This window comes from Semicossyphus pulcher, unplaced genomic scaffold, assembly GCF_022749685.1.
Source record: "Semicossyphus pulcher isolate SPU_LCO1_2020_fin unplaced genomic scaffold, fSemPul1.0.p SCAF_1, whole genome shotgun sequence".
In the NCBI taxonomy this organism is placed as follows: Eukaryota; Metazoa; Chordata; class Actinopteri; order Labriformes; family Labridae; genus Semicossyphus; species Semicossyphus pulcher.
This window is the reverse complement of record NW_027211603.1, coordinates 26,403,825-26,418,848: the sequence shown is the minus strand read 5'-3', so window position 1 is coordinate 26,418,848 and position 15,024 is coordinate 26,403,825. Positions and strand designations below refer to the sequence as shown.

General features: G+C 49.2%; 1 protein-coding gene across 4 annotated transcripts in view; it reads right to left on the bottom strand.

Moving 5' to 3' along the window:
• The window catches only part of gse1b (Gse1 coiled-coil protein b), a 136,146-nt gene that overhangs the window by 9,477 nt on the left and 111,645 nt on the right, over positions 1-15,024 (bottom strand). For all 4 annotated transcript variants that reach the window (XM_069658380.1, XM_069658353.1, XM_069658370.1 and 1 more), the window contains exons 3-8: positions 10,415-10,623; positions 4,623-4,789; positions 4,246-4,446; positions 1,979-2,146; positions 1,469-1,827; positions 995-1,325 (exon numbers count right to left, since the gene is read on the bottom strand). In XM_069658380.1, the coding sequence (XP_069514481.1) occupies positions 995-1,325; positions 1,469-1,827; positions 1,979-2,146; positions 4,246-4,446; positions 4,623-4,789; positions 10,415-10,623 (1,435 nt within the window). The remainder of the gene's footprint in view (positions 1-994; positions 1,326-1,468; positions 1,828-1,978; positions 2,147-4,245; positions 4,447-4,622; positions 4,790-10,414; positions 10,624-15,024) is intronic.

Genomic DNA, 15,024 nt, shown 5'->3' with positions numbered 1-15,024 from the left:
CAAGAGGAAATGTTCTCCTGACAGGCAGGTTGGAAGAGAAGAAAGTGAGTGACATAGGGAGGATGAAGAGACTGATGGATTGCTAGAGAGGGATCATACTTAATGAAGAGAGAGAGAGGGGAAGAAAAGATGTGGGGAAAAAAGGAATGATGATGGGAAAAAAGGCAACGGTGAGGAGGACAGACAGGCAGACAGCTGATGGACACTGTCTCGAGCGTCTTTCCAAATCAAACCTGGCAGGAGCTCACACCGCATGACCAGTCAAATTATCTATGCCTCCCTGTTTGTGTTTGCATTTCTGTGCGTGTGTGTGCTAGCAAGTAAATGTGTGTGTTATCTGCAATCTGCAGCCTGTTAGCTGTGATTGGGCGATTATACCGTAGGGTTACCGATAGCAGACGTGTGTGTATCTCTCCTGTCCTACCAGTTCAGCATTAACATCAACCTCACTCTGGAATTAAACACAACAACACAAACACAGGCGCAGGCACCGTCACAAAGGAGGGTAAGCAGGGAGCTTATGCTGTGCAAGGTTGAGAGGATTAGCCGAGAATTAGCCTTTGTGTATCTTAGCCGTCCAACTCGCTGCCTGTTTGAAACCCCTACAAACTACTCATGAAACAGCAGTCATCAGGACCCCGCTTTACACCCTGCAACGAACCTAAACATAGCTGGCTGTTTGCTACATGTCGGGCCTCCAAGGAAGCATGGACAGAAATAGAGTAGACGTGATGCTTCTGACAGGGTTTATCTTTTTTACAGTCCTGCCTGAAAACAAACTTCTAAAGCCTGCCAGCTTCTGAGGCTTCAAAACACAGGCACAACTGTCCCTATCGGGCTAGCAGAGGCAGCCAAACACCCAGAAAATAGTGTTTGCACTGAGAGCGTGCATTCAATTTAGCAGCACAGACACCCTGGAAATGCTATTTCCAGGTCATGTGGAAATACTGCCATGGCATGTGGTTTGCTGGCTGCGATGTGAGTGTTGTCTCACCTGTGTGAGTCTGTCCTGTGGTCCGGTGCGTCGCCCGGCCGGCCCATGTCCAGGTGCTGCTCCAGAACCTGCTGGCGGAACTCAGACACCTGGTACTGACGGTCCTCTTTCTCCTGCCGCAGCTTGCGTTGACGCGCCAACCACCTCTCCTCCTCGTTGTTCCTCTGAGCGAGCAACGAGGCAGAGAGTCCCGCCCCTACAGCGCCGGGCCCCATGTAGAGGCCGTGGCCTGAGATCAGACCGGGGACGGGGTGATGTGATTGGACCATTGAAGAGTGGAGGCCAGGCGGGACTGGTTTGGGAGCTGGGGGGACGGGCTCTTTGGTTTTATCTGCAGGGGGAGCATAGAAACTTTAGAGCTGCAACAAATGATTACTTTCATATCTTGTCAGTTATAAAGTGTTTACAGGGAAAAATGTTAACAAGCAGTAAGAGTGTAGCTTTAGGAGCTTCAGGGGCGGCACGGACACATACCAGCCCGATTCGGGGTGAGTCTCTCAGGCTTGGTTCGGTCCTCCTGCCCCCTCATGGCATGGAGCTCAGCCAGATAGTGGCTCTCCATGGCCTTGGACGCCTGCAGCTCCTTCTCCCTCAGTGCTCTCTCCTTCTGTCTCTCCAGCTCCTTCTCTCTCTCTCTCTCCTTCTCCCGTTCTCTCTCTCGCTCCCTTTCTCTCTCGCGCTCTCTCTCCCTCTCGAGCTCCTTCTCGCGTTCCCTCTCACGCTCTCGTTCTCTCTCCCGCTCCTTCTCTCTCTCCGCCTCGCGCTCTCTCTCCTTTTCGCGCTCCCGTTCGCGCTCCCTCTCTCTCTGCCGCAGCTCATCCTCCAGCTGAAGCCTAAAAAACGCAAAAGTGGACAGGGAGGTGGAGGTAGGAGGAAAATGTCAGTGAAATCCGAAAGGACAATCCATTATCACGGCACACCGCTGAGATCTACAGTGTGCATGTACTTGTGACTGTACGCACGGGTGACTTAAGGGGACTTTACCTCTCAGACTGCAGCGCTGACAGTGAAGGGTGCGTGAAATCTCCAGGGTAGCGGACCCCTGGTAGGTGCATGTGAACGGCTGAGGGATGGATGGGGGGTAAAGCTCCCCCTGCTTGCAGCGAGTAGAAAGGTGACCTCAAAGCAGAGAGGCAGAACGGGTCGTCCATCCTAGTAGAAAATGAAAAGAAGAGAAAGAAAGAGACAGAGTCAGTCTCCCTGTGTGACAGTGCAGCATTCACTTTCATTAACCTGCGTGCGACATCACAGAGTCTTCCATCTTTCAAGGAAGCAGCAGAGTCTGGCAGCTAACCTCAATCACCACACAGCAGCGGGCGAGAGACGGCGCTGTGTGCTGATGTGTGTTTTTGTGTATGTGTGTGACATCCACTGCTCATCCCCTCATTAAATCCATTACGGCGCAGTGTGTGATGGGTGCTGCAGTCCTCTGATCTTGCTGGGTTGACAGACCGGGGCATGCAGCCTGTGTGATAGCCCTAAGCAAGCAGGATCCTTCTCCTGGCACACACGCAGTCCACAGGATCCTACGTGTGTACATTTAAAATGTATGTGTTTTTAACAAATACGGCAAATAGATTTTCTGCTCATGTTTCCTCAGTATGAACACTGGGCTGCGAGTGTAAAGAACACCAAAGTGCCTCAAACAAAGCCGAGTTTTTCTCATTTAACATGGATGTGGTGAGCAGGATACGTCTTATCCCACATGTATAAACAATTCAGTGATGCTTTTATAGCAATTTCTCAAAAAGCATTTATGACAGGCTCCAGATACAATGAGTTAAAAGCCCAACCAGCCATGCACTACTTTCTTATGTTCATATTTTATCCATATGTTAAACCCCGTATGGACAAGAACAAAGGCTCTTGTGACTGGCTTTGTTTAGGAAGCTAGAAATCCCAAGCTAAATGTTGGGAAACTGTCAAGTAAGAGTGTTGCTTCTTTTTGCAACTCAGCATCATTACCCCAGCTGTGGAGGTTGTATTTGACGTGACTGCAGCCTTTTGCAGGAAATAAAAAATGATGTATATCTATTTTTAAATCAATCTCTTAAAAGCATTTTGACACAGCTGACCAGGATATTTTCAAACAGATGCTTCTCAGCAGCAGCCTGTCAGATGATGCGGTACATAAAGACTGCAGTACAGGAGCAATTGGCCCCTGGAAAAAGCCACTGTCAGTCAAAGCTGGTGTTCTCTGTAATCGATAGGAGCAATAATATATGAAATTGGCGCCATAGCTGTGGAGAAAGTTGTACAAACAGCTTGTGGTTTCGCCCATTCTACATTCCTACAACACCCAGCATGCATTGCAAACCCTCCCTCTGAAAAGAACGGCCCAGCGAGAGACGCTGGAGTGAAATACTATCGTTTCGCTGCAGGCAATGGCTCAGAGCGGTACAGAATCCTAAATACGACGAGAATATACCGGTGGATTGTGTAAAAAATCTTCATGACTTCAGTCTACATTTCAAACCTGACGATTTTGAACGAGACATGACTCTGTTATAAATGTGGATTGTCTGGGAGGGAAAACAGAAGAGCAGGCAGCGTTTCAAGGCACCTCACAGAACAAACGATTACATTTTCCGGTATGTGTTTTACTCAACTAAACACTGCAGACATCGGAGGCGGGCGTCCTAGATTGAGGAAGTGTAGTTTAGCGAGCTCCCTGGCCTCCGCCAGGTGACGCGTTTTATGTAGTCTGGCGGAGGTTTTCCAGGGCCCATTGGAGAAACGGATAGCGTCCTCCAAAGGCACAGAGCGAAACTGTATTTTTTCCTACCATAATGGCATTAGCTCCCCATAACAGCTTTTATATCTACAATATAATAAACTCCCAGTTGTCAATGTGAGAGTGTAATTGTTTCAAGTGATACTCTGTGACCTTTGTTTGAGGGGACTTCCTTACTTCCTTTAAATGCTGATACTGTGAGTTTTCTTACTTCTGTTTCTGCATGTGTTACTTTGCTTCCTGTTTACACCTGAAACTGTCTTCTTTTCTAAGTCCAATCTCCCTTTAACTCTCACACTCAACAAAACCTCCCGTCTATTTAATATACGAATAAAGAACATCAACAAAATATTTTACCCCTGGGACCGTGGATTCAAGGTCAGCTATACACTAATGTGTTTACTGCTGAGTATAAGCAATAAAAACACTTAGTTCAGTCATATGCACTCATATGCACAATTTGCTCTCAGAGGACATGTGTGCCAAGTCAACAAAACAAATTAATGCGGACTCTCACCTGTATGGCGTGAAGGAAGGGTGGGGCAGGTAGCTGGGGTGGTAGTAGGCAGCTGCTGCAGCTGCAGTGGCAGGGTCCAGGCCCAAGGGCAAAGAGGGCATGCGGAGGGCATCCTCGGTTGTGGCATAGGGCCGGAAACCCCGGAGGTACTCTTCTGGTACGGGACCAGGCGGCACTGCGTTAGGCAACTGTCTGGGAAGACTGAAGGCAAGAACAAGGGGAGGGTAGAGAATAAGAGAAAAGTTATAGTGAGTTTGATATGTGTGCAGAAGCTCTATAAATTATAATAACAAGACAAATCTAAGCAGGCTGATAATATCAACTACCAGACATGTCGGTAAGACTCCAGTACAAACGTCCAGAGCAGTGTGACTCACCTGAGCTGCTGGAATCGTGAGTCCTGCATGACAGCGCCGGGGGTGAGACCGAAGGCATAGGGGTTTCCCAGGAGGTGTGCAGGGACTGAGGGGCCGCCCTTTTCCTGGGAGAGGCCCCCCTCTGCACTCAGACGTTCCCTGCTGGCCCCGCGAGGCCCCGAGTCAGCCTGGAGAAGAGACAAACAGAGAGAGTCTTAGTCATTGTTCGTGAGGACCTGTGACCGTCACGGTTGTCAGTGCTCATGGAGCCGTCCTGTGAGGGGAGAGACGGGGGAGAGAATGAGAAAGAATAGGCCTGTTGATGGTGCAGCAGCATCCCTCAGCATCGCCTCCTACCTCAGGCACTTTTATCCACCGTCTCACACAAACCACCTCCCTGTAAAAATAGACGGATCGACACGTCTCTCAGGGGGATTTATGGTAAAATGGAAAAAAGCAGGCAGAGAGTGGTTAAAACACGGCCTCACTGTTTTTCCTCTAATTGTAAACAAGAGATGTCATCCTTAAGATCGATGAGGATGTGGTAGTGCTGGATGTACAACAGCGGGGCTTCTAGAGAGACGAAGGCTTTGATCCTGGCAAAGTGTGTGCGTGTGTGCACGTAACTTGCACACTTTTACATCTACAGGGACGACAACAAAGTCCAACAAGCAACATCCCTCTGCCTCTGTTTCTGTTCCTCTTCCTTCCCTCTTCTCTTTCACCTCCCTCTCTCCCTTTTGGCAGCAAGCCTGGTCTCACTTATCCAATCCCACAACTAACTCGCACACACATACACCGTTTCAGAGCTACAAAGACACCCTGCTGAGGGAGTGGGAGTGCATTTTCTGAAGCCTTGGTTTCCCTTTGCCTACAAATGCAATCGCAGAACAGAGAAACTTAGAGCCTTTCTAAGTTGTACAAGGAAATTGTTTATGGGAAGATCCACAGTCGAGGAAGATTTTCACAGGTATGGTGGAGCAGTTAACTCATCCCGCAAAACGAGACTTCAAGTTTAAGTTGGCAAAGAAATAACTAGAAAGAATGGAAAGAGAGGGAAGAGAGGAATTATAGAGATGAAGACATAAAGAAGAGGTGAGAGAGGAGAAGGCAGTTCTCGCCCCAGTAAATTAACCTGCGGGCTCCCTGGGACTATAGAGAGACCCTCCAGCAGCACTGTCCTCTCCCTCACACCGCCTCTGATAAAATAAATCCAATTTAGGGAGCCATTACATCCCCGTCCTGCTCTACAGCCACTGACCCAGGCTGACACGGATGCGCTAACATCCAATCTTAAATGCCTCTAATGTTTAGACCCCCCTTTGTTCCCCTTGGCGCCCCTCCACCTTCCACTAGTTTGATTTTACTGTTTGCTGCCTGTTGTTTGTTGCGCTTCACTGAACACTAAGGCACTCTGCTCCATCCTTGTAAACCCCCACCCCTGTTCGATCCTTTCAGAGCTTTATGAGCACAGGAGAAGGTGGACGTTCCTCCCAATCAGCAGCCAAGTGGAAAAGAGGTTCATATATGTCAAAAGAAGTCAATATCAGATAGCGGCTCGGGAGCCGCAAAAGCCAGGCTCTCTGTTTGCCCTTTGCTCCCTCTCCTCCTTTTCCCTCATCTGCCCTGCTGGACAACATGACAATATCTGTGGCCGTCTGGAAGTGTTAATAATAAAGCCGCCATAATAGTTCTGACAGGCCAGCGGACCTATAATTTCTTTAACTCACATTTACTTGCAGATAAAGTGATGCACACATGTACAATGTATATTTCTTCAGAAACAACCTCCTAAAGACGTCTGCTGCAGGTACATGTTAGTGGTGAGCAATGCCTCGCTGTTAACATGCCTGAAAAAAACAGGAAGTGCTGCTTTCTATCACACTTTCTGTCAGTTAATCGATTGCTGTAATGACAAGTGAACTGTGCTTAGAAAGCTGCCATCATTGCTCGATGTATTTACTTGTTTGTGATGCGCGTTTAGCAGGCAGCAACCTCATTTACCTTTCAGCGTAGCACTAAGTTTAGTCCAGTGTAACGTCATGTGACAGTTGTTTGGTTCAAAAGTGGTTTAGGTTACTTAACTGACTCATTACTGGAGCAGAGAGCGACAGAGCAGCCAACAGAGCGGAGTCTTGCAACCCTCCATCTCTGTTACCGTCCTCTGCTTCCATCACAGCTAGCTTTGTGGTTTGGGGTCATATTGACAGGTGGTTTGCAAAGTGTACAGCCTGTCATGCGTGTGCACCTGCATTGTTCCGCATACAATTATGCAGATAACAAACTTCCATTGCAATGATTCACTCGGGACACTGTTATATGCCAATTTGGCTGACATTGCCCAAGTCTAAGTAGCACCTGTGCCTCAGTGTGTTCCCTAACTTGACCACTCATCAAGCTGCTGCATGGAAAGAGAGCAAACAAAACAAGTCATGCTGTAGTTAAACCAAATAGCACTCCACTGGCAAGATTTGATGACGTCACAACACGAGAAAATTCTTAGCAAATAAAATTAAGCTAGTCAGAACCAGCCTAATTGGCCGAGAATGTGTTTACATGTCCGAGGATCAGTAGTTTTATCAGTCAAACATGGGTTGAACCTGTGTCCGATATCCTGCGTCATACACACTGCTGTTTGTGACAGTGGCATGGTTTCATAATCACGGCAATGACTCAAAAACTGTCACTTGGTGCAGTTGCCAGACACACATTATCGCTCAAATTGAATCAACTGTTCTGCCACAACAAATTTCACAGAAATCCCCTAATAAGATGGAAAAGAGATGCCTGTAAAACAGCAAAGCATGGTGGTGCTGCTACTTCAATATGGCAGCTTCGTGGCTTACGCTTCATGCTTTTGCAATTAATATAGTCACTGAAAACCAGCAAGTCCCTCCTATACAGGGGATGAACATAGACTGTATTAAAAGATGGACGACAAGACAGCTCCCTACAAGTGAAGCCAAACCCTCTCTATCACCCCCTGCTGACTGGCTGCAGTATAACTCATAAAGCCCGCCTCCTCCATGTTCACAGATGGGACATGAGTCAAACTATAAAATCAAAACACACGTCAAATATCAAACATGGTTTCTGTCATTATAGTTAGTTCTTATCACGCTGATTTACGTCTATTTTTCTGACAAGTTTAGTTTTAATTAGTTATTTGATGCTGTAAAAATGATGATTGACAGCTCTGTTGACAAATCTGGCTCCTGCAGCCGATCTGTTCCTGATTAGCAGAGGAGGAAAGACGAGAGGAGACGTAACTAAAACAATCACTACAGTCATTGAAGTTTCCATATCCGTCTGCTTCAGACCAACACAAAGAAGCTTTTTCTGCTGTTAAATAAGTGTACATCTATATATACAGTCACTGGTGATAAAAGTAAAGTGGAAACCTGTATGTAAATTAGGATGTGCCCATATGGCTGCCATGCTTTATGTGTATTGTCTGTGTGTGTCTGTGTGGATGCACGCCTGTAGAAAAACATGCAAAAGGTGTAGGTGTAACAGGTCACCACCTTGCAAAAGCACACACACCACAAAGACAGAGCCTTCCATCCCCATTAGAGAGGCACCTTAGTCACTCAGCCGTTCCATCGTGACCTTTCACCCTGCCAAAAAAACAGCTTTCTATCCTCCAACACACACTATTCACCAGCAGCTAGTCACATACACAGAACACAGAGCACAAACACAAGCACTCTGCCTCAAAAAACACCATCCATTAACAGCCATCTTCCTCTGTGTGAGCCAGGCCCCTGTAACCCCCCCCAGCGAGGGTGGGAGACCCCGCGCATTGTAGAGCACTCGTTTACGCCTCTCAGATGGAGCCATGAATCCAAATTGCCAATTAAAAAGCAATTACAGGCAGCAGCGGGAGCAGACTCCTGCAGTCATTAAAGCAAAATGCCAACGCACTGAGCCCTCCCTCCTTTGCTGCCGTGCCTATCACCCCCCCTCCCTCTGAAAGACGGACTCATATCTCAGCCAGAGGGACACTAATCAACCCTCCTAACAAACAAAAAGCAGGACACACACACAGCAGTACACAGAGCTAGGGACACGCTTTTGTTGGATGCTTTACAGGTGATCCAGAGGCCTCTCACTTTTTTCTCTTTGTCTTTAAATCTTATTTTCTGGTTGTTTGCATCCCATTGTCATTGTTCCCAACACTTTTTAAAGATAATGCCATTGTTGTTGTTTAAAAAAAGATCATAAATAAGGCAAACAGTGGTCCTACCAAAGAGAACTTCTGTCATAAAACTTGAATTATAGAGGTTAAGAGAAGGAGACAAAAGTAAATGGGCAAAGTCAATGTGCCAGAGACCTTTCTTCCCTCATGCATGCTTCCTGCTCGGCAATTAGCAATGGAAGCAGAGCTCCAGACAGTATCATCTTTGTTTAAGAGGGACGTTCGAATGGGACGTATACGTGCGTGTGTCATTGGTTCTTTGTGACCAGAGAGCTATATGTGCTCGCTGAAGCGTCACGGCAAAAATAAGGGAGATGCTTTGGTGACGCTGTCCTCTCCCAACCTCAACCCCCTCAGCCCAACCAGTCCACATCACCTCCCTTAACCCCTTCATTCTTCGGCCGGGTGGCCTCAAGCGGCTGGAGGCACCGCAAACCCAGTGACACGACCTTTTCAGTTCGAATTTGACCTCTTGCATACACACACTAAACAGCCATGAAACAGCACACAAACAAAAAACAAATGCCCGCAAACATACACACAAGATTAGCAACGCTACAAACAGGCTGTGTGGACGGGGCCTCTTCTTTATTTCTTCTTGTTCCATTTCTAACTCGCCATGCTGAAGGAATGGCAAACAGGGTGACGTCATTTGGAGAGAGGTCCCCTGTCTCCCTCCAGCCCCTCCCTCCTCTGGTTGACCCTTGAACTGCGGAAGGGTAATTTGGTAAAAGCTCGGGCTGCAGAAGGTGAGGGTCATGAGGGGGTTTGTCCAGAGGAGGGGACAAAGGCCTGGATGCTCCCACACACTGCTGGCTGGCTGACCTCCTCCTCCCTCACCCTTCTCTGTCCCCCCTTTTGCCTCCCTCTCCGGGGAAACGTCAAAGAGTCGCGGAGAGTTTCCGCATGTTGCCGAGTGCTGGTTCTAACCGTGCGCTTGGCCTCCACTATTAGCCCTGAGCTGAGATAAGAAGGCTTAAAGCAAGGCCATAATCCATAATCCACTCCTTATCAAAGCAAGCAGCTCTCCCTCTTTCTCTCTCCCCCTCTACGTAACACAGTAGAGAGGGTGTCGGGGTGACGAGGCGGAGGATGCACTTGACTGCTTGGGTGAAGAGGGTGAGGATGGAGTGGGGCGTGTTAGGGGGCCTAAAGGTTGGGGACTTGGGAGGGGGGCTGGTCCAAGGGCAAGAGGGCCGAGCGGGAGGGGGGGCCGGAGGGGCACAGATGTTAGCTGCCGTTGAAGCTGTCACCTCAACGCCACAGCGGCAGCTGGCATTGTTTAACACCAGGGAGGGGTGTTGAGGGGAGGTCTCGGGGAAAGCAAGCCTGCCAGCTATGTTACATGTACATATGTCATGTACAGTACGTGCTGCCATGCTATGATGTGTTTCAGGCAATCTACACAATCTATTAATCCCCAGAGAGCCTGTCAGTGAGCATGTTTGTGCTAGCAGGTGAGCTGGTGAGGGAGAACATTTGAATTCTGCTTTGACAGAGAGATAAAAGACGGAGAATAAAATACATCGCAACAATCTGAGAGTTAAAAAAGAGCAAGTGAAAGAAACAGAAATACAGCTAGCTCAAGGTCAGCGTGAGCAGTGTGTGGTTTTACCTGGCGTGCCTCTGTCCTCCAGAGGCCGTTGCTGGTCTTTGTTGGAGCAATGGTGACTACAGGTGGGGTGTTTGGCACGCTGTGGCCCGTGGGGGGAACCAGGACAGGCCCTTGACCGAGGGGACCCCTCTTGGGTGTGCTGACTGGGGAGCTGTGGTTGGTGGCCGGGGAGGACACTGGAGAGGACTCACTGCTGATGGAAGATGCAGCTGCAGGGAGACAGAGAGAGAAAATGAAACATGAGATTGGGGAAGACAGAACATAAGACACACTAACAGTCAGTATATTGATAAAAAGGCAAATAAGAGCAGTGTGATCCTGCAGCTCCTTCAGGAGGGAGGAGGAATAACAGGGGATTGCTGCTCTATAATAACAACATGCACACACAGGGCCAGATGGATGGCCCTAGGCCCCCATTATGAAGTGACAGTGATCAGGATGAGCAGCCCTGTGAGAGTCACACAGCCTTGACACACACACACCAAAATAACACACTGCTTGGGACTGAACAGCCATATTGAATGTATATACAGTCAGTGGCGCTTGCAGCCACACACAGGCCCCCCACACCCCCTCCTCTCCTCCACACACACACACACACACACACACACACACAGCAGGTGGTGAAGAGCTGGCCCAATGAGCTTCTCTGCTGCGCTGTAGCTGTGCCACATTAACAAAGCCCTCCAGGGAAACCCTGTAGCGCAGGGTCACGGTCTGGTCACATGCCTCGCTTTCCACACATCTCGTTTTCTCTCTCTCTAGTTTCACAGCTCTCCTATGATACACTCCCATTCACGCACATATATCACAGCGATTTCATCTCTACTTCCCAACATACAGGCAACACCCTCTGTTCCTCTCAGCTGCATCTTTCTTTCCGTCTTTTTATCCTCCTCTCTTCCCTTCTTTGCTCTCTGTTGTGTTTTAACCTGTGTGTCGTCTCTACATTCCCCCCCTCCCGTCCTTCACCTCTTCTCCTGACAGTTCAGTGTGCTGCACATCTCCTCCGCTCAGAGCGAGCGCGGCATTACACAGTCAAACTGGGTCACAACCCTCTCAGTGGGACACACACTTTGGTGCTGCAGCAAGGACAGCAGGAGATGTGCGCTCATGTTTGTGCGTGCATGCGCAGGTAGTGTGCTTTTGTGCATCAGCGTGCTTAAATGCAGCCATGTATAAAAGAATAAGAAAAAAACAGCAGCTGAAACCTCAGGCTGGTTTCGGGTCTACTTCCCCTCCAATTATCACCATCAGAACAAAAAAACCACAGATCTCTACTCAACCGCCATTTCTTCCCTGCTTTGGTTTTCAGCTAACAGTAGGTGCGGTCTTGATATTGACTCATTTAAACACCTCATCCTAACTAATACCACTAAATAATGGAAGGAATCAATAATGGCAGCGAGGTGAAGCTCCAAATCTGCGTGTAAGTGGCGGAGGGAGCGAGAAAAAAAAAGGGCGAGGAAAGAAGGGGGCAAGGAGAAAAAGATGCGTGTGGAAAAGATGGTGATGATACATGTGAGGTGACACATGAAAATGAAAAATGAAGCGAGAGGGGGGAGGAAAAAAAACAGGGAGTGAGAGTGCAAAAGAGGTGCGAGGTGAGGCGAGAGATGGAGCGAGAGGAAAGCAGAGAGATAAGGGGTGCAGATGGGTGAGTGGGTGGCGGGGACAGAGTGGGGGAGATTGGTGGTGGTGGTGGTGGTGGTGGTGTTGGGGGGGGTATATCTTGTCTGCACAATGGCAATTAGTGGCCTAATCCTCCCCCCCTCACCTCGGAGAGCCATTACTCTCCCCTGCAAGACTAGGCCAATCAATAGCAGCCCACTCAGCCTGGGGAATGGAGCTACACTTAATACAGCTCTAGTGTCACAGCCTATTCACTCACACACACACTCACTCGCACACAACATGCATACGCGGGGATGAGGGGAGAAGGAGAGAGAGAGAGGGTGGTGGTGGTGGGGTGTTCAGTGATTCTCAACTGCTAAGCAACAGACCTCTCTACTCCATCTTTTCCTCCCTCGACCCCCTCCCCCTTCACATCTCCTCCTCTTCCTCCTCCTCTTCCATGTAGAGGGAGAAGCAGACTGAAGAAGAGGCAGGGCAGACTAAATAATTAAGGGAGCAGGAAGAGAAGCAGGTGAGGAGAGGAGGGAAATAAAAGAGACGAGGGGCCGCCGTCTACCGTCTTTATTCTCTTCACGAGAATCTGCGCGCACTTCTACGCGGCGTCCTTCCTCAACACACAAGAAACACACACAGCTATTATTCCTGTATCCATCCCTCCTCCTCCTCGTCTCCAACACCCCTCACAACCACCAACCACCCACCCGCCACCTCTTCATACACCCCAATTCCTTTTTCCTTCTGTTCTTCAAACACAGTCAGCCTGCCAACCAGACGTAGATCTGTCAGACATTATTTTCACAAACACATTGACAATAGTTACAGCCCAAAGAGCTCGGGGATATATCTGAGAGAGTGGTTGCATGTTTGCATGTGTGGATCTACGTATGCTCCCGCTTTATCTTCCTGTTTAAACCACAGGAAGTCATGTGTGTCCATAAGCCTGCTCTCCTCCTCTTGTCCGTTTTCAACCTTCCTGCTCCAATTTCCATTCCAATCCTTTCCCTCGCCCCTCCCTCACTCTGAAGTGCCATCTGATAGGAGAAAACTCATATGAGGCATGTGATTGGCACCAAGCTGGTGTCATTTCTGCGTTAAGCTCCTCCTCCCTCTTCCATTTATACAGAGAGAAGACGGCCATACGTTCTGGCCCTGTAGGGAGCCAGAGAAGGAGGAGGAGGAGGAAGAGTGAGGCACAGCCTTCGTCCCCAGAGTCTAAAATAGGCTCATCAGCTCTCAACCTGCACTTCATTAGCTGTACTGATTGTCACTTGCCGGGTGTGTGTGGTGCAGCGATGGGGTCGGGGTGGGGAAAGAGATGGAAAGAGGGAGAGGAGAGGTGGAGACAGAAGGAGAGAGCGAGAAAGGGAGAGAAAAGAAATCAAGCGCTGTCTCAGACCCAAGCTGTGTGTGATTAATGTGAAGCTCCTTTCTCTATCGCCTCCTCTATTACCAGTCGCACTCTCCCAGACTGCCTCCACACTTGACCGCTCAAGCTGAGCCACACATGCGCACACACACACACACACACACACACACACATACACACAAAGATGCAAGCAACAGCAGGAGCAAACAAACAAACCAGGCTGTGGTCAGAGGCTGGGGCCAAGTGTCCCTGCACAGACAGCACCTTTTTCTTCAGCCACTGACCCGATCAAAAAGAATCACCGCGGCTCTTCAGCAGGTTCTCTCCTTCAGTGAGGGAGTCGAGCAGCCATAGCAGTGAATCCCACCGGATCGCTAAGCCTTGATGGGAAGACAACACCACACAAAAATGCTCCGGTGTTGCCAAATGGCTCCTACCAATTCTCATCCTCCACCGGCGTCTCTGCCAAAACAGCCGAGCATCGCCGGCCCCAGCCCTGCCAGGCAGAAGGTGCTCCCCTCCACCCCGCCAACACACCCACCCTACCCCACCCCGCACCTCCTCCTCCACCTGCCTCCCTCCCAGCATGCATTACAACAACATCAGCACTTAATTAAACAGTCCATTTCACACCTGGTGTGCATAGCAGTGCCCAGCCAACCCTGCATCCATATGCCACCCCACCAGCATGCACAAGCCTCAACACGTGCACTCTAACACACACGTATGCATCCACACAGTTACACACACACACAATAACCACTGATGCACACAAACACCGCACACACCTGCTACTACAGTCTTGGCCATGCACTGACAACACACCACAAAGCCTGTAATCTGCATCACTGGGTGGGGGGAGGGGAGAAGCACAGTGTGTGTGTTGCTGTGCCAGCGAGGGGAAGAAAGACGGTACAAGATGGCGGATAGAAATAAGAGGAGCAATCCTGTGTGCCTTCTGCTGACTGTACAAACTGTATATTATGCTTAAATGCTGCTTTGCTACTGAACAGAGTCATGAGAGGTGTAAGGTTGCTGTGTTATGGAGAGAGAGGGAGGAGGAGGGGGGGCGAGATTGTTTGTGAGTGTTTCAGGGACAGTCACAGCCTGGAGGGTTTTGCCTTCAAGAAACACACACACACGCTCACACACAGACACACTGAGCGCAGTGAGGCTGTGTGAGCTCCAGGCAGGCTCCAGATGGAGAGGTCACAGACACACTGCCCCGCTGTCCCAGCATGCTCTGGGCTCCCAGAAACAAGGGGAGCCTCCGGCCACACACACACACACACACACACACACACACACACACACACACACACACACACACACACACACACACACACACACACACACACACACACACACACACAATCTGACAAACACACTCAGGTTTTCACAAATCCACTAATTACTTCCTGTTCCTCTTTTTTCCAGCCAATTCACTCCATCCATCTTGTACACCTTTATTCTCCCGCTCTCTCGCCGAGCAGGGTGCTAGAGTTGATGCGACCGCAGTCATAACACTCCGCTGGTGTGTATGAAGAAAATAGTGAGAGGATTAAACCCAGGTCTGCCTAATTAATCAGATATCAGCAGGCATGCCTCT